Below are 24089 nucleotides of genomic sequence, written 5' to 3'. Positions count from 1 at the left end.
AAGATGACACCATACAACAGGTACACAAGATTTTAAATGGAAGCAAAATGCTCCATATTAGAAGTTGATCCAACTCACCAAAATGCACTTACTACAGATATGGTGGATCCGTTTTACAGAAAATGGATGTAATTTTTTTTTTGCTCCGTTAGCTAAAAAAAAATCCTGTGACAATTTGAATCTGTACTCAGACTAAGTTTAGATTTTGAAATGAAAACCTTTGGAGTATCTACATTTACTGAAAAGTACACACCTTACATAGTAAATCTACCTCTTTTTTAGTACAAAGATCTAAACCAGTCTTTTGACGTGAAAGTTCTGCAGGTAGGATATCTAGAATTTTCTACACATTCCTTTTGTTCATTTTTAAAAATCTCAACAGTGTCATAATCTAATATTTTAATGAGATTTATGTTTAATAATAAAAATAAATCAGACACTTGATTACTTAGCATGAAAAAGTACATCTGTAATCTCCCATCCTCCTTAGGAAGCTCAAATTATATTCCTTTGACTCCATGTCCTATATTGAAATGTAAAATTTATAATGACTTATAATGATGCTATTGTAATTTAAAGGAAAAAGTAGCCAGCATACAAGTACAGGTCAAGTAAGATAAACCTTAGAGAACTTCTTTTCTTTTATCACAAGTGTTAGCCAATTTGTAAAAAAATTGTAGTTAGCTGTTCTCAGACTTTACTAAAGAAAAAAATTCCTACTTTGTAATTATAGACTCGTGATTGTTTAACGATTTATTTCCACTTAGAAATCATGCCCTGGAAAGAAAAACAATGCACGAGAGCTTTTAGCAACTGGAAAGTTATTTGATTGCAACCCTTTTGCAAGTATGAATTCCATATTTAACTGTAATCAGCAACCTTTTAAAAGCCTCTTTTGTGCTTAAAACTAGGCTTCCCAGAGCTTGCATCTGTCATAATTGGGTCTCTGAAGTCTAGAGAGTTCATTTCATTTGCCTTCCATGTTCAGGTTTGTAAAAGAATGAAAATGTGTTAAAAAGCAAAGAGGAAGAGGGGAGAGATTACAATAGGCAGCACTGTGAGCAAATCGATCTTTCCTAACATGTCCACTGATGTTTGTGCTTACTTTCTGTCACACATTTCAGCTTCTCGTAGGGATCATCCAGGCTGCTGAGCTGCCTGCCCTAGACATGGGGGGCACCTCTGATCCTTATGTGAAGGTGTTTCTGCTGCCTGACAAAAAGAAGAAATTTGAGACAAAAGTCCACCGGAAAACCCTGAATCCTGTCTTCAATGAACAATTTACTTTCAAGGTATATTTTTCTTGTGTTTACGTATAACCTTTCCTTTATTGTTTTAGATAAAAAAGACTGGCTTCATCCTGACATGTAGTCACACATGGATTGAACAGTTATTCTGGGATGTTCAATGACTGTATTCAGACTCTTGAAAATCTCTGTCCTCAGTCTAGTGAGGATTCTGCTTTGCACTTAAATGGGGTCAAGGTCAGACTCAGCTCTATCTTTTCAGAAAGAAATATAGATTTTTTTTCATATTTAGAATGTCATAGGCACATCCACAAAGTAAGTCTGCTTCAAATGGGCCAGTAGAATTAGATATCTACCACTCCTATGTTCACCAAAAATAAAGCCAAAGGAAAGAAATTATTATTTTCCTGAATTTCAAAGTTTGTGAAAATAGATCAAGCCAATTTAATCATTGAACCAAGCAAGCTACGTTGCAGTACTTGCATAGTACAAATGAGCCATGGTCTTGTTGCAAAAATCCTGGGTATGTAGAAGCAGTAGTTGAACACACTAAATCCCTTTCTCTTTTATCAATAAAAAGATTGTGTGCATTTTGGTGGATTGTTGTCTGTATGTCTAGCATTTTTCATTTACTCTAGGATCTTCCCTGATGTTCTTTATCTTGTCAAGATACTTCAGTTGACAAACAATAAACAAGAGACATTCTGACCATATCATAACTTGTCAGTAAAACATGCCCTGCAGGCCTCAGGGATCTTTGTAACTCTTGGCTTGAAGGCATTCATAAAAACGATTCTTTTGATGGAATATGTGAAATTATTTTAAAATGCATTGCTTAGAACAATGCACTTCTGAAAAATGAAATGTCTGTGGCTATGCCAGCAGGCAGATTCGAAATCACCCTGTCCATCAACCATGCTTAGTAATAACATGTGCTGAGGCAGCAGCTACGTTGATAGGAAATAAAAATTGATGAAGCTGGGGACAAAACTTGTTTCTTTGAACCTGGATTTGAGTTTTGTGAAGAAGCAGTGTCTTCCTAACTCATTCTGAAACATCTGAGTTTTTCAAGACAAAAGTCTTTTCACAATGGGTTCTAAATAGAGGGTGTGAATATGGTCAAAATACTTTCTGTACATGGATGAAAATAGAACAGTGAGGCTTATTGAGATTGGTTTGGGAAGGAGAAAAGGGAGAAAATTAGGGAGAATGACCAAAGAGATGAGACTGATAAAGGCCCATTGCAGACATACATGGACATGTCAAAATGAAACCATCTTGTACAACTAATTGCTAATAATAATTATATGGAGGAAACAATAAAAGTCTATAATGGTTCTGTGTCCAATTGATTTAAAGTAGCAGTAATATCATTCTGGAGATTCTCAGGTTTTTTATCAATGCTCCAGAAAATATGAGGTAAAATAAACTTTAAAAACATTCCAGACAATTATCAACAGCATCTGATATGTTAAGCCTTATTTAGGAATAGTTTCTGATGAGAATTTAGTAAGCAGGAACTTACATTATTTGAAACAATATTGTGTTGCTTTCCTTTATTTTGAATTACCTACACATGATTTTTTTAAATATATTGCTAATGATTTTATTAGTAATTTCTATGACACAAATACAATTCCTCAGATTTTGTAACTGGCTATAATTTTTTACAATTTCTATTTTATTCCATTCATAGTTGAACAAACCATAAATGTTTAAGAAATATGTCAACTTTTCTAGAGAAATGATTCATTTCTCTGGCAGACAGTGTAGATTGAAATGCAACCAGAAATATGATAACAGGAATGAAGTGTGAGACAAGATCACTGACTTTAGAACTGAGTAAAATCTTAACAGGAGCTCAACGTGCCCCAAACTAAACTCATTTTTTTCTAGAAAGCAAACTTCCACCTAAAGGAGATGTTATTTGATAATAAGTATTTCTTAAGTACCAACTAGGTGTTGTTTTATATGTATTTACTCTTAAAATGGCCCCACAAAATAATACTATGATTATCACAATTGACTGACAAGGAAGCTGTCAGCTGTCATAATTAGCTCCCTTTTTCCATGTTGTTCAGCTAGAAAGTTATTACAATTAGGTCCAAGTCTCTAACTCCAGACACAGGCTCTTGATTGTTGTGATGTCACTACAATCACCAAAAACTCTAGAGAGACTTTAGAACTATAATAAAACATGGAAGAATTTATCACTGTTGTTTCCTCCATTGAATTTCAGCTCTCTGGGTTTATGCTAAGTTCCTCTTAAAATGGAAAAACATTATGCCTATTTTGTTTATTTTGGTCAGTTGTGGGGCTTGAACTCCAGGCCTGGGTGCTATCTCTCAGCTCTTCAGCTCAAGGCAAGCTCTCTACCCCTTGAGCCACAGCACCACTGCTGGTTTTCTGGTGGTTAATTGGAGATAAGAGCCTTATGGACTACTTTCCTTCCTGGCTGGCTTCGAACCATAATCCTCAAATCTCAGCCTCCTGAGTAGCTAGGATTATAAACGTGAGCCACCAGCATCCAGCTATGCCTAGTTTTTAATTACAATATTTTAACAAAGATTACATACATCATGAGTAAATGACAAAAAATAAACATTCTTTGGAAACCAAAAAATTGTAATACATATATGGTCAGGTATTTTGCTCTTCTTAATAGATTGACTTAATTGAGAAATGTTTAATGGAGAATAAGACATCCATTTACACTGATAAAATAGTAAGTATATGAAAATTGATCACACTTTTTTCCTCCAGTCCTGGAGCTTGAACTCTGGGCCTGAGCACTGTCTCTGAGCTCCTTTTCCTCAAGGCTAGCACTCTATCACTTGAGCCACAATGCCACTTCCAGCTTTTTCTGTGATTTATTGGAGATAAGAGTACCACAGACTTTCCTGCCTGGGCTGGCTTCAAACTGCAATCCTCAGATCTCAGCCTGCTGAGTGGCTAAGATTACAGGCATGAGCCACCCGTGCCCGGCTGATCAAACTTTTAATACAAGTCTAAACAGTTTATTAATGTGGCATTTCTATCCAGTTACTGAAGTATAGCTTACTTGGATTACACTGCTTTCCCCTGAATACTAAAAATATCACTAATAAACTTTCCAACCCATAACATCTGTCCCAGATACATCTGAACAGCTGGAGAATTCACCAGTTCTTGGCCTTTTGCCACTATTCATGCTGAAGTGTCATATCTACGAATGAGCTGCAAGATCCACGTTATAATGAGTCTCTGATATTCAAAACATCCATTTTCTAGTCAGTCCCTGTCAATCAGGAAATTATTTCAAAGAGTAGGTGAGGTATCTTGTGAATTTCATTTAACTCCTTTCATGCTCATGCATCTCTCTTAATAAGTTTTGTTGCATTTAACTGTGCGGTCCAAGTAGCTTTGAAAGAGTTAATGGAAATTTCAAAACAAGTTATTTCATCTAAGAGTAAGATATACCCTGAAAATATAGGTTATGACAATGATAACAAAATATTCTACAAGAGAAACTCATAGGGTCACATGTAATTGGCTTGTTTATTAGTTTATAATTCTTAAAATATTTATAGCATAACTAATAGTGAGATCCATTATTAATAATACAGCTTATAATACTTTGCAATAAAATGATAAATCACCATGACAAGTCCCCATTTGCTCAAAAAGAAAAAGGAAAACAAAAAGTTCACTTTCTCAAACAAATATTTAACAGGTGTTTTTAAGCAGTTTTGTTTGTTTGTTTTGGTGACTAGACATCTTCTCTTCCTCTCTTTTTATGTAGGTCCCATACTCTGAGTTGGGTGGCAAAACTCTGGTGATGGCCGTGTATGATTTTGATCGCTTCTCCAAGCATGACATCATTGGAGAATTCAAAGTCCCCATGAACACAGTGGATTTTGGTCACGTAACTGAGGAATGGCGTGATCTGCAAAGTGCTGAGAAGGAAGAGGTAAGACAATCATTAACATTAGTGAAGGGACAAATTGTCCTTTCCAGGTCTTGCTCATTTAACAACCTATTGCAAACAACAACCTATCACACTCTTTACTGAGTGTGATATAGGCCATAGGCTTTGACAGCTGGCAAAATAGGGTCAGAGAAATGAGATAATCTCACGAAAAAGCATTCTGATCTTCTGGGGGTTACTGCAAGAGAGAGTTTTAATTCTATAAATGACTTCTCTGGATACACACACACACACACACACACACACACACGACTTCTTTAAAAGGACAGTGAAAAATCATCTCATTTCTTTTGTTTTCCCACAACCATTTTGGTTTTGTTTCCTTCATGGTTTCAACAGCTATTACAATGAAATAAAGTGGTACTTTTTCCACAATTGTTCTGCATCTCACAGACAATGCGCTGCTTCTATGAGCATGATGGTTAAAACTTCAACTATAACTCACAAAGGCTGGTAGTAAATACGCCTTTTACATTCTTTGCCTTTGCATAATCCTCTTCATGTTATGTTTTCCTGGTTTTAATAGTTTATCCCAGTGTTTTGTGGGAGTTAAAAAGGACAGCTCAATATTCTTGGTGTGTTTTTGCTCAGTAGAAATGACTTCTATTTGATGAAGCCCTGCTCACCAGACACTGGTGTTTTTCTTGATGAATATCACAGCAGTCCAATATAGAAAAGCCAGCCCTTTAACTCTGCAAATTCCTAAAGCAACTCCTTTCCCAGCTATTGTTTTAGATCCTGACACATGACTATCATTGCCAAGGGATTGCAAATAGCCTTGTCACTTAAAAACTATATCTCTCTCTCTAAGCTTTAGTAAAATGTGGTCATCTCTGGGCTACATGGCCCAGAGAGGCTGGGCCACCACAGAAATTCTGCCCAGCCATTTACAGCTACAAGCTTCAAACGTCCAACACAATGAAAAGTTTTACAAGATTGCTGATTGCCATACTGAAAATGAGTTTTGTTTTTCTCTCTAACATCATTATTTGGAGGTATAAAACCTCTTAACTTAAGCTCTACTTTCCTGGAAGGAACTATAGGTATCTATCTTTCTATATCTCATTCAAATAGGATAATAAAAACTTTTTCTGTAGTAATAACAACTTATTCTGTAGTATTCTAGTTTGAGCCTAAGGCTTTTTACTTGCTAGGAAAGTGTCCTCCCACTTGAAACACATCTCCAGCCCTTTTGGCTTTAGTTATTTTTCCTTTTTGCTGGAAACCAACATTGGACCCTGATCTACTTATTTATACCTCCTGAGTATCTGGAGATTGTACACATGAATACTATGTGTGACATTGATTGAGATGGAGTCTTAATATTTTTGGCCTATTGATAACCATTTCTTTTCTCTCTAAAATCCTGTCACCAAATTTATTCAAAAATCTTCCATATAAAAATATTTGTTGGGGCTGGGAAGGTGGCTCAGTGGTAGAGCGCTTGCTTCGCATGCATGAGCCTTGGATTCCATTCCTCAGCACCACATAAGCAGAAAAAGCCGGAAGTGGCGCTGTGGCTCAAGTGGTAGAGCACTGAAAAGCTGTGAGACAGCGCCCAGGCCCAGAGTTCAGTCCCCACGACTGCCCCCCCAAAAAATTGTTGTATATTACTATATTCCTAGAAATATGCTCTCATGTTTTTCAAGTGAAAACAATAGGTGTCTCTGCTTCATGAGACTCTCATGTTCCCTCTTGACTTTGGTGACCTTGTTTATGGCCAGCTGAACTTGTTTCTGGAGTATTTCTGAGGTTCTCTCTTAACTGATCTGTTTTCTAGTACTGAGATCATTGACAGGCTACATCATGAGTCAAGCTCTCTCAAATTCCGTTTTGTTTGTTTGTTTGTTTTGTCGGTCGTGGGGCCTGAACTCTGGGCCTGGGCACTGTCCCTCAGCTCTTCAGCTCAGGGCTAGCACCCTACTACTTGAGCCACACCACCACTTCCGGCTTTTTCTGCTTATGTGGTGCTGAGGAATCGAACTCAAGGCTTCATGCATGCAAGGCAAGCAGTTGGGCTGGGAAGGTGGCTCAGTGGTAGAGCGCTTGCTTTGCAGGCATGAGGCCCTGGGTTCGATTCCTTAGCACCACATAAGCAAAAAGAAAAAAGCCGGAAGTGGCGCTGTGGCTCAAGTGGTAGAGCGCTAGCCTTGAGCTGAAGAGCTGAGGGACAGCGCCCAGGCCCAGAGTTCAGGCCCCAAGACCGGACCCAAAAAAAAGCAAGGCAAGCCGCCTACCACAGAGCCACCTTCCCAGCCCCTCAAATTCAATTTTTAATCTAGCAAATGATCTAATATTATTCACTCCTTCACCTATAGATTAAATAGAACACAATGTAAAATACCTAGCATAAAGTTTGGTATGTAGCAACTAATCAATAGTTAAGAGAGCTCCAATTCTTTTTTTGTTTTTCTGTGGTTGTTTGTGGTTATTTTTTTCTAACCACCCACTCTCTTTTTTATTATTATCTTCAATGGTTGTAAGGAGGAGTTTTCAATTTAATTTATCTATTTATGTGCACCTGTGTGTTGATCGGGCACCTTTTCCGTCATTCTTAGTTTGTTCTATTTTCTTTCTGTGTTTTCATTCCTCTGTTTGCTCTGTCCTTTTCTCTTTATTCTTTTTTCATCACCCTTGTGGTTACTGAAGTTATTAAAAATATTAATAGTAAATAATAAGTCTTCCATTATGTTTTTAACTCTGGAAACTCTTCTTTGATCTCTACCCAAGAATAGTAAATTTTTGTTTTAGTGAGTGACTAATTCCTTTTATTATGACATAGGAAATCCCATAAAATAGATGACTAGCTTGTCACATACCGCTGGATGACTAGACCTAGGTAGAAACTCTCACAGTGAAGGAAATAAGTTCCAATTATATTTCATATCTGAAGAATGGCTTATTCTCAGTGATATGAGCTCTCTTTTCATGTTACTGTCCATTAACTGCATGAGATTATAGTTGTGTGAATAAATTGAAGTTTAGATTGGTTTAACTTCTTATAATTTTAAAGAATTTGTTTTTCCATTTTACATGTGAAAATTTGTTTGTAATTTTAGAAATACTTTCATCTAATAGTGCTAAATGTTATTTTTAACATTTAAAAGATAAGTTGAATGATGCCAAAGAAAAGTGAGAAAAAATTGAAGAAATGGTTTTTGGAATCTACAAGTGGAACTCTTCACCTTAGTTGGCTGTTAATTAGAGATGAACTTAAACTGGTCAAATCAGCATCTCCAATTTTGATAGAATAGCATAAGGGGTTTGGGGGTTTAATTTATTGGGTTTTTTGGTTTGGGAGTTTTTTGCAGGGGGCGGTGCCTGAAAATTAGCAGCTGCTAAAAGTCTAAGGTGATGGAACAATTGTTTCATTTACAGAAAGGCTTCCAATAGCAAAGGCCTCAGTAGGGCATGATGACTTTTTGAGATTTTCTTTTTCTTTATCATTCAAATAATAATTATTCACATCACTTGTAGATTACTGAAGCCAACTGTCATACTTTAGAATAATTCATTCATTCCTTTAATATGTTCTCATAATTACTTTAAGCATTAAATCAGGAGCTATGACTCTGTTTTTCTTTTCTTATGAATTTATGACCATTTTAGAAAGTTGAGCTCAGTCCATCTATATCAGACATTGTGGTCTTATACCACATCAAGAGATTTTGCTGTTTTACATTTTGTTCCTTTTTAATTCTCCCATCCTTATGCTTTGCAGTATGATTATCTCTAAAAAACAAAAGTGTGAAAAATAAGTACTATCAGAAAACAACTGGGTTTTTTTTTTTTTTGGTAAAGGGAGAGATTCTGCTCTGATGACTATCAGTGTCTATTTCTTGACCAGTACTCTTTCGTCTCCACTTGAGAACAAGTCTATCGCCTCTGCTTTGTGTGGAATTCATTAAAGAGTGATTTTTAAATGAGATTCTGTAATCTAGTGCAAATAGAAAAAAAGAGAAAGAAAGAAATTGATTGCTGAATTAAAACAAGTTGGGACATAATTTAATTAGTACCTAAGCAGAAGGGAAGAGAAACTACTTTAGTGTCTTAATGGAAAATCAATTTTGCAAGAAAATTTCACATTTTTAAGCTTAATTAGAAAAACATTTACTTCACAGAAAAGCATTTGGAGAACACATATTCGATCAAATGACACAAGTTTTTTGGCTTCCAGTGGTCAATTACTGGATACTTCTTTGGAATGGGTCAAAGTTATTGTTCCCTATGGTACTTTTACAGCCAAGGAGTATGAAAAAAACTGATGCTGTTCCTATATATGGTGTGTGTGTGTGTGTGTGTGTGTGTGTGTGTCCGTGTGTGTGTGTCCCAGGACTTGGACTCAAGGCCTGGGTGTTGTCCCTGAGTTTTTGTGATCAAGGCTAGACCTCTACCACTGGCGTTTTTGGTAGTTAATTGGAAATGACAATCTCATGGACCTGTCCAGGCTGGTTTTGAACTGCCATCTTCAAATCTCAGCCTCCTGAGGTGTGAGCCATCTATGCTTAGCTCTAAGTATGTTTTTCACTTAGATGGCAATATGTACCTCGGGAAATCTTGCCCCTAACAAATCAATGCTCTGTTTGGAAATACCTTTACAAGGTCAACTGTCACAACTTTGCACTTGATGCCAATAAGACCTGTCTTTGTCACTCACAATCTGTCACAGTCAATACAATGAAGACATTCATTTGCAACCATAGCACTTTGAGAAAAGATCCTCATTTGCTTTGTCTCCACATCATATAGACTGGAAGCACCATCTTGGCAGCAGCCATATCTATTGTTCCCACTCTAAACCAGGGAAAGTCATTTGTCTATGTTCACACAAGCAATTCTAGTAGTAAAATTCAGACACAGTTCCAAAGTTCACACTCTCTCACCAATACTTTACATCATCTCTCATGCTTTCAACTGAAAATGTAAGCTTCATTTTCATGCAATATACTTATCCTTGGATTTTTCTCAGCTTTGGCTTGATTTTTGGGACCCTGACATTTGGTCAGCTCCAAATTGGTTAAGGTCTGTGTATAATGTCCCTTTAAAATATTACCATAATACATTGCAATTATATACCAGGCAGCAAAATCACAGCAGATAGCTATTTTTGTTCACAAAGGTATTAATTCATAAACATGCAGCATGAATATGCAGGATACAAAGGCTTAGAAGTGAAAGATAATCATTACCATGAACATGTTACTATTCATGCATTAATTTGAAAGACTTTAGTGAAGTCAGAGGGGTTTTTCTTTCCATTAAAAAATTATTAAATAGAGCATAAATTCCCTTCCATTCACTCAAAACATTTGTTAAAAATCTGTGTAATTAGCATGTAAAACAACATAGTATATAACATATGAAAGATTAACACACCTGGAAAATGACCGATAATGGTGGAAAATTTTCCTAACACAACATAATAACTAACGAAGCTACCCAGAATTCAGGCATGATAGCACTCACCTGTAATCACAAGAGTTGGGAGGTGGAGATAGCAGGGTCACCAGTTTGAGAACAGCTAAGTTGTCCAAACTTAGCAAGACCCTGTGTCAAAGGAGAGAAAAAGAAGCTTCACAAGGAACTAATAAGAGCTAGAAATTAATGCTATATTGAGCAATAAAAGTGGTAGATGTGGAGGCTCCATGGAAACTTTGGGGGAAAATGAGCTAATCTTTAATACTGATTAGAATTTGGATAAACACAAAGAAGGATGCTTCCAGAAGTCAAAGGGAAAAGTTTATCCAGAACAAGTAACATTGCTAACAACAGGCCCAAGTGAAAGCCTAAATGGATGTCTTGAGGCATTGTTGGAATAAATGAGTATAATGACAGTTTTCCCTAAAATAAACCTTGACTCTGGACATTAAATAAGGCTTTAGAACCCATTTCCTCCCCCTCCACCAAGACTAGAGTTTGAACATAAAAGCCAGGATCACATCTCAGGCAAACATTTCAAGTGCTTTCCACATATCATCCTTGGATATCCCATGCTTGAATATCTCTGAGCAGCCCTATGCAGTTACTCTTCAAATCTCCCTTTTCTATATCGGCTTAGTGCTACCTAGAAAATAACCAGAAGAGCAATGATTTAGACCCAGGTCTGTCTAACTCCAAAACTTGTTTTGCCACTTAGTTGACCAGTGTTCAGAGAGCACAAGGAAATTATCTATTTTTGAACCTTCTTAATTCCAGAATGTAACATTGTGCCCGTAAGGTACAATGTATATTTTCAAATAAAATGACTGTACAAATTAAAATGAAGTGAAATTTTTCTATTACAAATGTGCATCCTTCAGTCCTATCAGCCTTGAAGGATACTCGACTATTCCAGTACACTACTTACACTGTAGCCCATAATACCTTTGAATGCCAGCCCCAATTTCTGAACGTCTTTCTCATTGTACAACCTTCCCTTTTGTCTTTCCCATGTCATAATGAGACATCTTTGTCTTTGCAGAGTAAATTCTAAATGAAATTGCCATATGCTATCTAAGGTGGTACAGAGATGAATTGAAGATTAAACTGGTAAAATCATTTTAATTGCTGTGGGGAAAAGAAGAGATAGGTGTTCTCTGGATGCTTGTTTGCTTTGACCAAAATGTTCTGAACATTTTCATTGTTCCATAGTCTTTTAGATAGGTTACTATGGGGAAAGAGTCTCATTGAATTTTATGAATTTTTCATAAATTCTGATACATGTAGTGCCAAGGAAATTAATTTTTTTTTAAATAGAAACCAGTGTAGGTGGGTTTTTTCATATTATTTCTTATACAAAGAGAGAACTTTCAGTTGAATTTCAAACAAAGCAGAACAAAGTGATTTAGAAGCATAGATTGCGTGTATGTAGGATGACAGAGCAGAAAGTGAGGAGTGGTAGTTGAGAAGGGAACAAACAGAAAATGAAAGGAGAACAAGAAAACTGATAGAGACAGCATCTTGTCTATGTCTAATTTTTCAGAGAGGATTTTTGAGTAGGAAGCAATGCAGGGGAATGTCTTGTTCTGTCTTCCAAACATTTGAGCTTTTTTGAAATGTACTCTTCTCTGATGAACACATCATATGTTTTAGAACACTTTCTTTCATGATCTTTTCTGTGAATCTTCAAGTGAAGTATTTTTACCTTCTGTGTTAGAGCAGGCCAAATGTTTGTATTGTGAGATCATTAATCCATGATAAGCTGTTACTCCACAATTAGAGGAAATGTCAGTGATGGAATGAATAAAGGAGAATAAAGGAGGAGGAGAAGGCCTTGCTGACAAGCAAGAGTTAATAACAATGTAAGAGAGAGAAATACACACACACACACACGCATGCACACACACACACACACACACTTGCACAAACTTACTTGTTTTAAATGTGACTAAATCTTTTCAGTTATGAACAAGTAATACTGTAAACTAGTTTGAAATGCTGCAAGCTAATAATTGTGTGGATTTTTTGTTTATTTAACACATTTGTTAAGCTATTTTGGTAGGGCAGGAATTGTACTAATTTCTGAGAATCTAATTGTGAATAAAGTAGACCCAATTAAGCCTGTTCAATTACAAATTCATGCTAAGACAGAATTGTAGGGGAAATTAAAGTTTTGGTGCAGGACTCAACCTATTTAGATCTAACATGAATTCCACAGATGTCTGGGAAGTTTTCGTACTTGGTGCTTAAACTCTTCCATAAAATGAACTTATCTCAAAGCCCCATGAGCTGTGTGATTCTCTAAATAAAATAGTCATGTAAAGCAATTAGAACAATATTTGGCCCAGGATATATTCTCTATGCACATTTTCATAGTTGCAAACACTCATTCCGAGCAGAACATTATTCTCACCACTAGGTTATATTCTTCATTTTGTGATACAACTGAGGTAAAGTGAAGGGTTCAGAGGCAGTATTAGCTGTTGTCATTAAAGGAGATGACTGGGCCAGATCTCCTGTGTAAGAGTCTCTGGGGTGTGAGATGTTTTTACAAACACCAGGGTAAAGCTCAGTAGGTGTCAATAGAAGATGGCACTTCTATATTGAGGTCCCATTTGCTGTGGACCAATAAGCACATTAGCTTTATAAGCTTAATATTTCAGGTTCAACTGATTTTTTAAAAAATAGGCAAGCCAAGGATAGTAGGGAACACTTGTAATCATAGTGTCCTTGAGAGGCTGAAGCAGGAGCTCATGACTTCAAAGCTATTCTGGACAATACAGTGAGGCTGACTGAGAGAGAGACCAAAACAGATGCAGAGACACAGAGAGAATAACAAATGTAGATAAGGATGTAGAGAAATTAGAACTTTTACACGTTGCTAGTTGAAATGTATAATTGTATGGCTGTCTTAGAAAATTGTATTTTATTTCTTGACAATGTTAAGTAAATTCACTAAGCAATCTAGGAGTCTCACCCGCAGAGGAAGCCTTTGTTTTAATTTTTAGCACCACAGATTAGTTTTCCTCTTCTGGAACTGCATTTAAATGGAATCATGCTATTTTGTGTCTAGGTTTTACTCAGTATGATGCTTTAAATCTTTCATTCAGTTGCATTAGAGTGGTATTTCATTCCTTTTTATTGCTGAGTAGTCTTCTATCACATTCTTATGTCAAAACTTGTCTCACCATTTTCCTATTGATGGACTTTAAATTCTTCCTACTTTAGATTTGTTTTACTTTTTTGTCAGTTCTGAGGCCTGAACTCTGGGTCTTGGCACTGTCCCTCAGCTCTTCAGCTCAAGGCGTTCTACCACTTGAGCCACAGTGCCACTTCCAGCTTTTTCTGCTTATGTGGTACTCAGGAATCAAACCCAGGGCCTCATGCATGCGAGGCAAGTACTCTACCATTGAGCCACCTTCCCAGCCCCTAGTTTAGGATTATTATGTTTAAAAAAAAAATGCTTTAACCAGAGTTCCGGTGGCTCATGCCCTGTAATTCTAGCTACTCCAGAGGCTGAGATCTGAGAATTATAATTTGAAGCCAGCCCAGGCAGTAAAATCGTGACACTCTTATCTCCAACTAACCAAAAAAAAAGGAAGTGGAACTGTAGTTTAAGTGATAGAGCACTAACTTTGAGAAAAATCACTCAGGGATAGCACCCAGGCCCTGAGATCAAGCCTCAGGAAGGCAAAACACACACACACACACACACACACACACACACACACACACACACAAATGTATTACATAAACATGGACAGCTTTTCATTTCTATTAGAATTGTTAATTTACAAGTAACTGTATATAAACTAAAATGACTACAGTGCCACCTAATAGTCTATATAGGAATGCATGGTGATATTTACTTTATGGGATTCTATCAGGTTTTCCTCTCTCTCTCTCTCTCTCTCTCTCTCTCTCTCTCTCTCTCTCTCTCTCACTGGCCTGCCAAGTGGAGCTCAGCCTCACCATGATCCTTGATCATAGCCACATCCCCTAACATATCATGGCACCTTATTGTTGTACGTCCTTATTCTCTACATCAGAAGCATAACCACATAATGCTATAGCATGAAAAAGATGACTTGTTTACCTATTTTGCTGTCTCTAGAGGTGGGGAAGAAACTTTTGTGCAACAAAGTGAGATAGGTATTGGGATCAAAGGTAGAGTAAGTCCAAATAAGTACAGAAGTCCAAGTCCAAATCCAATACGCATTCTGGACTTCATTTCTTTGTCGAAAACTCAGAAAAGATTGTACATTTGAACATTATTTTTAAGTCGAATATCATATCCACTCCTAAGGAAAAAAACGATTAAATGTATGAAGGAGAAAAAGTTGGTTATTTCTAATGCCATTTTAAAATGTGGGGAGTATTTTTACTCTAACTTTAGGAGCAGTGACAGTCTCGGTGCCTTAACACTACAGCTTCTCACCATTCTCAGATTACCTGGAGGTCACCTGGACCAGGCCTGAGCTTTTTGGTAGAGATAGTGAAGGAACTCTCATGCAAAAGAGATCTGGCACTCATCACTCTTGGACTGACAGCCGTGACAACTCTCTGCTCTCTTGTAACTTTTGTTCACATTACTAATAATGTACACTAATTTCTTTCTAATTAAAATTGAAGAATGACAGTGAAGCAGATAATATGGCTGGTGCTTACTAGGGCATCTAACTAGTGGGCTTCAAAGGATGTTAAACTCTGGCTTGGAAAACACAGCAGATATGGGTCTGGAAGTTGTCTCAGTGGTAGGGTGTTTGTCTTGCATGCATGAGGCCTGGGTTCGATTCCTTAGTACCACATAAGCAAGTGGTGCTGTGGCTCAAATGGTAGAGTGTTAACCTTGAACTGAAGAGCTGAGAGACAGTGCCTAGGCCCAGAGTTCAAGCCCCACTACCGACAAAAACAAAAAAATACAAAACACACACACAGCAGAGAATCAAGCATTTTCCCACTGGCTAAACTGCAAGCAGTCCAAGATATGGGCAGTTAGCTGACTGCTTTTTAGTTTAAGATGTGATTTCTACATGAATAAATCAATATTCTGACAAGGTGCTTCCTGGAATTTTCACTTTCTGTTAGTGTTTAAGGAGAGGAGACAAACAGTGTCTCTCAGGAGCCAGCAGAGTGTCAGAAATAGTCTCTTCCTAATTGTATCTCACTGTCGAAAAATAAAAATAGAGTGAGAGTAGAATACTAAAAGAAGTGAAAAGCTGGAGGTTTGTGTTTTGATTTTTTAACAAAGTTTGGATAGCCTTAGTCACAAAATGGGGAATGTAGAAAGGAGCAGAAAGGACCTTTGAAATGCCTGCATGAAAATCAAGCATATAAAACCTCATGTGAAATCAGTGTCAGGGTTTAACTCACAGTCTGAGGAGAGATTTATTCTTCTCTTCAAGGTCAAGATATTCAAGCGAGTCATCCTGATGCTTTGTTTATACGAAGGCCATCTGAAATAACATGAAGGGTCATAATAGGATTACCTAATTTTTACTAAATTTTAGTTTAGATCTGTTTTACAACAAAGTGACTCGTTTTGTTTCTTTTTGATAAATAGTATTTTCAAAGCTCTGTCACCTGAAAAAATAATCATAAAATGGATACAGTGCAAATTTATCTCAAAGCATATATTAAACTCATATGACCTGAGCGTCTGTTTGAGACTGGTGCTATGCTTTCCTTAACTCTTTTGCTCCTCATAGTACCACTGGGAGGCAGACAACATGATTATGCCCAACTCACACACACACACACACACACACACACACACACACACACACACACACAAAGCTGAAAAACAAAGAAGTTAGATTGCATACAGCCATGCTGCCCACAGCATGAGGCTGAGAATCAGATTTTGGTCTGAATCACATGAAAGCATCTGAAAGGCCTTTATCCATCATGTTCACTTGCCTCTCTCTGAGAAAGCAGCTACCATGGCTAATGTTAGTGATGATGTCTTAGTCTGTCAACAAGCACATTGGACAAACCCTATAGTTTCCCTAACTCCCATTCTCCCAGCCCCAAGGCCACCACCACACACTAGGCAAAGGGCAATAGCCCTTTTCAACAGCCTACCTCTGTACCCACTCACTCCCTACTCTCTTAGCCAGGCTCTTTCTGAATGACTAGTTCCACAGTAGAAAGCTATATGAAAGATCCCACCCTTCCCTGTCCCTGAGTTTACTCCATTCTATTGTATGAGGTCCTGGAAGGAGAAGCAATTGTTTCTATCCAGCACTTTCATCACACTTCCTTATACCCAGTGTAATGATAAAGAGTGTAGGATGTCTGATTTTGCGATTATTCCTGAAACATCAAAGGTCAATGAACCAGAGCCACATTCTGTAGATGGAGTTTACTGAGTAAACTTGAACATAGGAATCATTTCTTTGAGTAGCAAAATATTTTCAAGAGTTCTATAAGCCTGTGTTTCATGATAATGCAACATAGGAAGCTCCTTGGTAGCATCAGCTAGCAGAGACAAGCTCTGCAGAATTACCTAACTTTTATCATTATGAAAGAATTTCTAAAGAGCAATCAAGCTGCCAAGACTCAATAGTTTCCTTATAAGTATTACAATTTGAAATGTGTGGCTGGCCATGCTCTTAGATTTCTACGTAAAATGCTCCCCTTATGCTAGAAGGGATAAAAAGAGAGAAGACGCATGTACCCCATCTTACAAAACTATATAATTATTAAATGCATATGTTTCTCGGTTTATCCTGTCTTCAAACCCAAAAATTTAATATTTGGAAGAATAAATTGTAGCTGCCTAGAGTTTTTTTTAGCCTTTATAGGAATTATTTTGACCAATTTTAAATACAATTTAGCTATATTTTTAAATAGTTTCTACATCACATGAGAGTTTCAGTGTTACTAACCGCCATTAAATAAGGAGTGTTGGTTGACAGGTTTAGGTATAGTTTTGGAAAGCCTTGTCAGTTGCTGCCAGACCCAGCTCTGTGTATCAGCACCATCGCTGTCAAATGATCTCTAGGGACCATCTCCCTATTACCACAAACCCCCAACCCCATCCTTCCTTATATGTAATTCTGTTCCCTCTTTGAAAATTCCTAATTTTAGCCAGGCTCCAGTGGCTCATGCTTGTAATTCTAGCTACTGAGGAGGAGGATCTGAGGATTATGGTTCAAAGCCAACCCAAAAGCTACAAGTGGAGCTATGATTCAAATGTTAGCACACTACTCTTGAGCAAACAAAGCTCAGGACAGTGCCAGGCCTTGAGTTCAAGCCCCATAATGGGACTTGAAAAACAAAGGAAAAAAATACTAATTTTGTCATTCTAATTGCTGATCAATTCCTTCAAGAAGAAACACAAATTTAATTTAAATCTGAAATCATGAAATACATTAAAATCTCATGAATGATTATAGATATTAAGCCAAATTTACAAATAAGAAAACTAAACTTACAACTTAATAAACTTGTTGATCTCATATAACTAGAAAACAGAGGCCAGAACTTAAATAAAAAGTTTGTCCCATTTCCAGAATCCACTGTATTTACTACATGTTCTATTTAAATTCTTTAGAGCAGGAACTTCATCAAATTCCTAGTTTGGGAATTCTAGGATATATTTTTTTTAAGTGTAGGGAACTCTGGCAATAAATTTAGGAAAGAAATGTAGCAAGTCTGAGCATGGTGGCTCACACCTGTAATCCTAGCTACTTGAGGAGTGGAAATGGGGAGGATCATGGCTCATGATGAGCATGGGAAAAAAAGTTTATGAGATTTCATCTCAACCAGTAGCTAGTGTAGTGTGGCATGTCTATGTACGTGAAAAATGTAAACAAGAGGTCCAGGCTGATTGGGGTAAAAGGTAAAGACCTTATCTCAGAAATAACCAGAGCAAGCTGGATACTACCATCTCCACTTTTAGTGCCAGTTCCTTGTAAGGCTGAGATTTTTTTTAAGTATTTTTTTATTGTGAAAATATTGTACAGAGGAGTTACAATTACGTGAGCAAGGTAATGAGTACATTTCTTATCAAGCATTGTTGCCTCCTCCTTTGGTTACCCTTACCATCCCTGCCCTCCCATCCGCTCTCTCCCCCCTCCCCCCGCACCACCACCAAAGTTGTAAAGTTCATTTTCGACGTAAAGTCTTATATATCTCATTGTTGCAATGGGTCTACCTGTATCCTTATTTAAACAATTTATTTTTTTTCCTTCCCCTCTACAAATTATACCCACATCAAATACAGTGATGTGGGTTATACCATGGGGGAGAGATGTACAAAGCAACAAGAAATGTCATATATATATATATATATATACATATATATATATATATTATATATATATATATGTTAGAAACAAGAGCAAGAAAGAAAAACCATTTGAGTCCTTATCTTCGAGTTCATTTTGCCTAACATCAACTTAAGGATCATAATTCAAGTAAGTCAAGGCATACATACAATACACCTTTTCAACCAATATCTGGATACAGTAGTACACACCTGTCATCATAGCTACATTGGGAGACTGTGGTAGGGAGAAAAGACTCTGTCTTATTAGAAAAAGCTAAGTACAGTGCTGTATACCTGTCATCATCAGCTGCCAAAGGAAGAGGTAACAAGAGGATTATAATCAAGGTATATTGTAGGCAAAATAAAAACAAAAAAGGAAGACTCTGCCTTAAACACACGCGCACACACACACACACACACACACACACACACACACACACACAATGTGAAAGGGAGATGGAGGTGTGGCTCAGCAGTAAAGTGCCTGCCTGACAACTGTGAAATCCTGAATCAATCCTCAGTATCACCAAATTTTAAAAAGGGTGGGTATGCACCTTACATTGTAGAGTGATTGCTTAGCAAATGTGAGGTCCTTAGTTGAAGCCCCAACCACAATAAAATTAAATTAAAGATAATAAAAGGAAATGTCACATAGAAATATATGGTGACCTTTTCTTTTTAATAATTAGACTGAGGTTTTCCCAAAGAAGTAGTCAGTATCAAAAAACAAAAACAAAAAACAAAATGACTATGGAAATCCCATACTTGCAGTATGGGTTCTGGTTCTTCTTCTCTTGGTAGGGCAGGAAAGGGGATTTTTCTCTTCCAGTGACTGCTACTCCATGTACAGCAAAATCAAACCCAAAGAGAGAACTTCTTCTCTTGGTAGGGCAGGAAAGGGGATTTTTCTCTTCCGTGACTGCTACTCCATGTACAGCAAAATCAAACCCAAAGAGAGAACAAGAACAGGACCAAACAGAATTTTAACTAGGTAGATGGAGGCGAGCTGCTATTTGGTGTGCTTGCTTGGCATCTGAAATAAGCATTTACCCAGAATGTGTTATACAAGTCACCAGGGGACAAATTCATGGAAAAACCTAGTCCACAATCACAAGGATCAAACCTCCTTTCAGGTCCTCCTGTTCAGCACAGAACAAATTCAGCGCCCTGGGCTAGAACTTAAGTAACTGGAAGCAGAAAATGGTTCATCATGTGTAATTTCCACAGGCAGATAATGCCTGAGACATTGTGTGATCTTCTCTAAGTGAAACCCAGAGTCGCTTGCCCAGCCATTAGTTAGAGTGCCCTGGCGAACGGCTGGGAGCAGAGGCAGGGAGCAGAACAAGGAGAGTGTACTTGCTCCTTTCTCCCCCATCCCTGATGGGGTGACCTGCCATTTCCTTCTGCCCTCCCACATACAGTACACGAACCCACCCAATGTTCCCTAAGAAAATGCCTCAGCTTAATGCCTTTCCAGAAAAACAACATATGCCCTTGATTTCAGAACAGAGAATACAAATGGCTCTCCCTAAATGTAAGTTCTGGCATCTCTCAGCAAAGATTTTGTAAATGGTGAACTAAAATCTCCCAAGGATCTCAATTGAAGACATTAGTTATTCAAAGGTATTCTGAGACTGTAAAAATGAAGGATTCATCTGTGCCCAGATGCATCCTGCTATTAACATCATCTTCTATGCCTTGTCCTCTATTAAAAACAAAACAAAACAAAAACAAAACTCTGAGGTTTCTTTCTCAAAAGCCTGCATCTGTTTGGATTATTGTTCAAGTCCCAAGCATTCCAACCTTTCCTCATTCATATTTGTCCTTCAAATTGTGATCATTTGAAGAATGATAGGAGCTGAGCTAGATGGCTCACATCTGTAATCATAGCTACTCAGGAAGCTTAGATCTGAGGATCACAGTTCATAGCCAGCCCAGGAAGGAAACTCAGTGGGACTCTTAATCACCAAAAAGGAGTGAAGCTGTGGCTCAAGTGGTAGAATGCCATCCTTGAGAAGCAAAATAAGAGACAGCACAGAGATCTTGAGTTCAAGTCCCAGGGCTCGCAGATGCATGCACACGTGCGCGTGCATGCACGCACACACACACACACACACACATACACATCACACTTACACCAACAGTAATAGGTCCATTAAATTAATTAGAGTTTAAGAATCCATTAAAGTTAGTGTGGAATGAATTTTAAAGATATTTAGTTCGAATAGAAAGAAACGCTTTCAAATATGGAAAGGAAAAATGAAACCCAAGATCCTCCTGGAAATGTTAAGTAATGAAATATAGGTCTGAAAAGGCCTAGCTCTGTGGAAAGTTTTTAAAAATAAGAACTGGGCCATGGATTTGTAGTCCTGCTTCAAGGTAAAGGAATAAACAAGGTGATCTCTCATGGATCTAGCAGCCCTGTGATTCATCAAAGAAGTTTAAAAAGCTGAGCCATAGGAGAGAAGGAGAGGTAGCATCAATCTAAATCAAGGCCTACGTGTACTTCCTCTTTTTTCCCACTTCTAATCTCTCCCTGAATTTTCATAAGACCTATCGCAGTAAGACATACCCTCTCCAATTACTTTGACAAACAATGATAACAAGACTTGGATTTTAGTGTCTTTTAAGGTAATCCACTTTTGACAGTGAAAAATTGAGGAAACTGATTCCCAAAGCTGTGGGCTACAGAGATAGATTTGAGGAGCTAATTTAGCAGAGTGGGTTTACATAGATCAGCCTCTGGCTAACTTCATTGGGCAAAGTGCCCACAGGCAACAAACTCTCAGTGGACAGATAGATGAATATAATCAAAAACATATCATGTTCACTTTCCTACCAGGTACTACTTGCATAAAAGCTAGCACGTTAAAAAGAAAACACTTGCTGGGCATAGTGGTATATGACTATAACCTCAGCACTTGGGAATTTGACTTTAAAGCCAGGGATACAGAATGAGTTCCAGGCTAGCTTAGGCTTCCTGTTCAGACCCTGTCTCTAAATATTTAAACACAAAACATGAAGTGTTACCACCATAAAACTCAGTCAAGAGATGTGAAATTTCACCTTATAAACAATTCTTATAAATGAAAATACTAACAACACTGAGCCTGTGGCTGGTATATCTAAACTACTACTATAAATGCTCATATTCATGAGTGCTGTTATTTTATACCATAAAGTAGGCTCATTGTAGCCATTAGGCCTAATTATATGGAAAAATACTTTAGAATGTTAAGTACAAAAAGAAAAATACAAGCAGAATATAAAATCACCTGTATATATTATTATATGGATTATATCCTTGTGTACTGGTTTTTTAAGTACTTGTATCTATATAAATATAATTTGAGGTTCTATGAATAATTATCTTAAAATGCCAACATTATGGTATTTTGAGTCTCATTTTTAACATACCTCTAAACAAATCTGTGCACACACTTCCTTTGTTATATTTCCCTCCAATTCAATCCAGTTTATTCTGATTTCTGAGATAGAATAAAAGAGGAATAAATCCATGTGATCCTTTCTCTTCATTCTCTTCTCTCCTTCCATAGCTATGCACACACATTGAGTAGTTTCCATCTTCCTTTTGTCCAAACTAACTTGACCACAGATCATTCAGTAGTTATATTTGAAAATTATTTATTATATGCCCTTAAGAAACTGGAAAATTAAGTCAAAATGGATTAGCACTTTAAAGATTAGACCTAGTTCTCCCCTCTGATTCATCTGTGGAGACTGAATTAAGCAACATTGCACTTTTCTAGGGGACAGAAATTTGGAACAACCTAGGGATATCTGTGTGGCTGACATAAAACCATGACTGACAAAGAAAAGCAATGAATTTCCAATGCCCTTTAATGGAATGTGTCAAGTGCGGATTTATAGTCTGCATTAATAAGAAGAAAATACATTGCTAAAGTGCTTTCAATAACGTTGAGATGTATCACATCATCCTATTGATCTAAAATACTTTTCTGAAGCATAGATCTAAAAACTAAAATCCTTGCATTTTTAATACTAACTGAGGGGGCTGGGAAGGTGGCTCAGTGGTAGAGTGCTTGCCTTGCATGCATGAGGCCCTGAGTTTGATTTTCCTCAGCACCACTTAAGCAAAAAGAAAAAAGCCGGAAGTGGTATTGTGGCTCAAGTGGTAGAGCGCTAGCCTTGAGCTGAAGAGCTGAGGGACAGCGCCCAGGCCCAGAGTTCAGGCCCCACAACTGGACTCCCCCCCACCAAAAAATACTAACTGACCTCCCAATAGCCACCAAAAGGAACTTTTGGCAAGCTTGCTGTATTGCAATCAAATCTAGTAACCTTTGTAATATCAGAGTGCCACTTAAGTATCTTCCCAAGGAGGGAATGGGAGGTGTGGTGAAGCTAAACCATCCATTCATTTCTATAGGATCTTTGGCCTGCTTCTGACAATGAAGGAGAGTTGACTCCCTGGCTGACCTCCTAGAAGCTCAGAGTGAGACCTCCCCATACATACTAGGTTACTTTTTAAATCACAGCTTCATAGGTGACAGGTATGCATTCCTAGGAAAGCCCTGTTCTGGCTGAAATGAAGTGTACGATCTCAGTCTCAGTGGATAGGGAACAGTAAGCCATTGGATAGTGAACAAAAATAAATACATATTATTACATACTTTAATGTATACAAATAGACTTATAATGTATTTTTTTCACAGCTTCCTATGCCTTTTGGATGTCAAATTTCAAGTCTGTTTATAAATTCTAGATTTGAATAATTTCAAAAGTTCTTTAAAATCATGTCCATGAAGCCTACAGTTTACAGAACACAGAAATACAGAGCCTTTCATTGAAGGCCAATGTGGTTCTTTTTTCTCCTCTTAGTGTGGTTACAAAACAAAACTCATGGAACCAAAAGCATCTTTGTAGTCAGACAGGCCTGGGTGCAAATTACCTCTGCCATTTCTGACCTGTGCATATTTAAACTTGTCAGCTTTATGCATAAGGCATAAAAACATCTTCAGTGACTATTGTAAGGATTAAATGAGATATGACATGCAATGAATATTATCCTTCTTTTCTCTTTTTTCTTCTCCTTTAGGCTCTTGGGCTGTTGTATATTGCACAATAACATAGCTTATGCTACTTAAATTTCCTCTTGTCTCTTAAAAGTACAAACATGATATTTACTGATAGAGAAAAAAAA

At 37.3% G+C, this 24089-nt stretch overlaps 1 protein-coding gene across 2 annotated transcripts in view; it reads left to right on the top strand.

Moving 5' to 3' along the window:
* Syt1 (synaptotagmin 1) overlaps window positions 1-24089 on the top strand; it is a 194753-nt gene that overhangs the window by 61052 nt on the left and 109612 nt on the right. For both annotated transcript variants that reach the window (XM_042698979.1, XM_042698978.1), the window contains exons 4-5: window positions 1125-1292; window positions 5029-5196. In XM_042698979.1, the coding sequence (XP_042554913.1) occupies window positions 1125-1292; window positions 5029-5196 (336 nt within the window). The remainder of the gene's footprint in view (window positions 1-1124; window positions 1293-5028; window positions 5197-24089) is intronic.

This window comes from Dipodomys spectabilis, unplaced genomic scaffold, assembly GCF_019054845.1.
Source record: "Dipodomys spectabilis isolate Male_0828 unplaced genomic scaffold, ASM1905484v1 ptg000234l, whole genome shotgun sequence".
NCBI classification, from domain to species: domain Eukaryota; kingdom Metazoa; phylum Chordata; class Mammalia; order Rodentia; family Heteromyidae; genus Dipodomys; species Dipodomys spectabilis.
The sequence above is the reverse complement of the archived record's forward strand: the minus strand, read 5'-3'. Positions and strand labels throughout refer to the sequence as shown.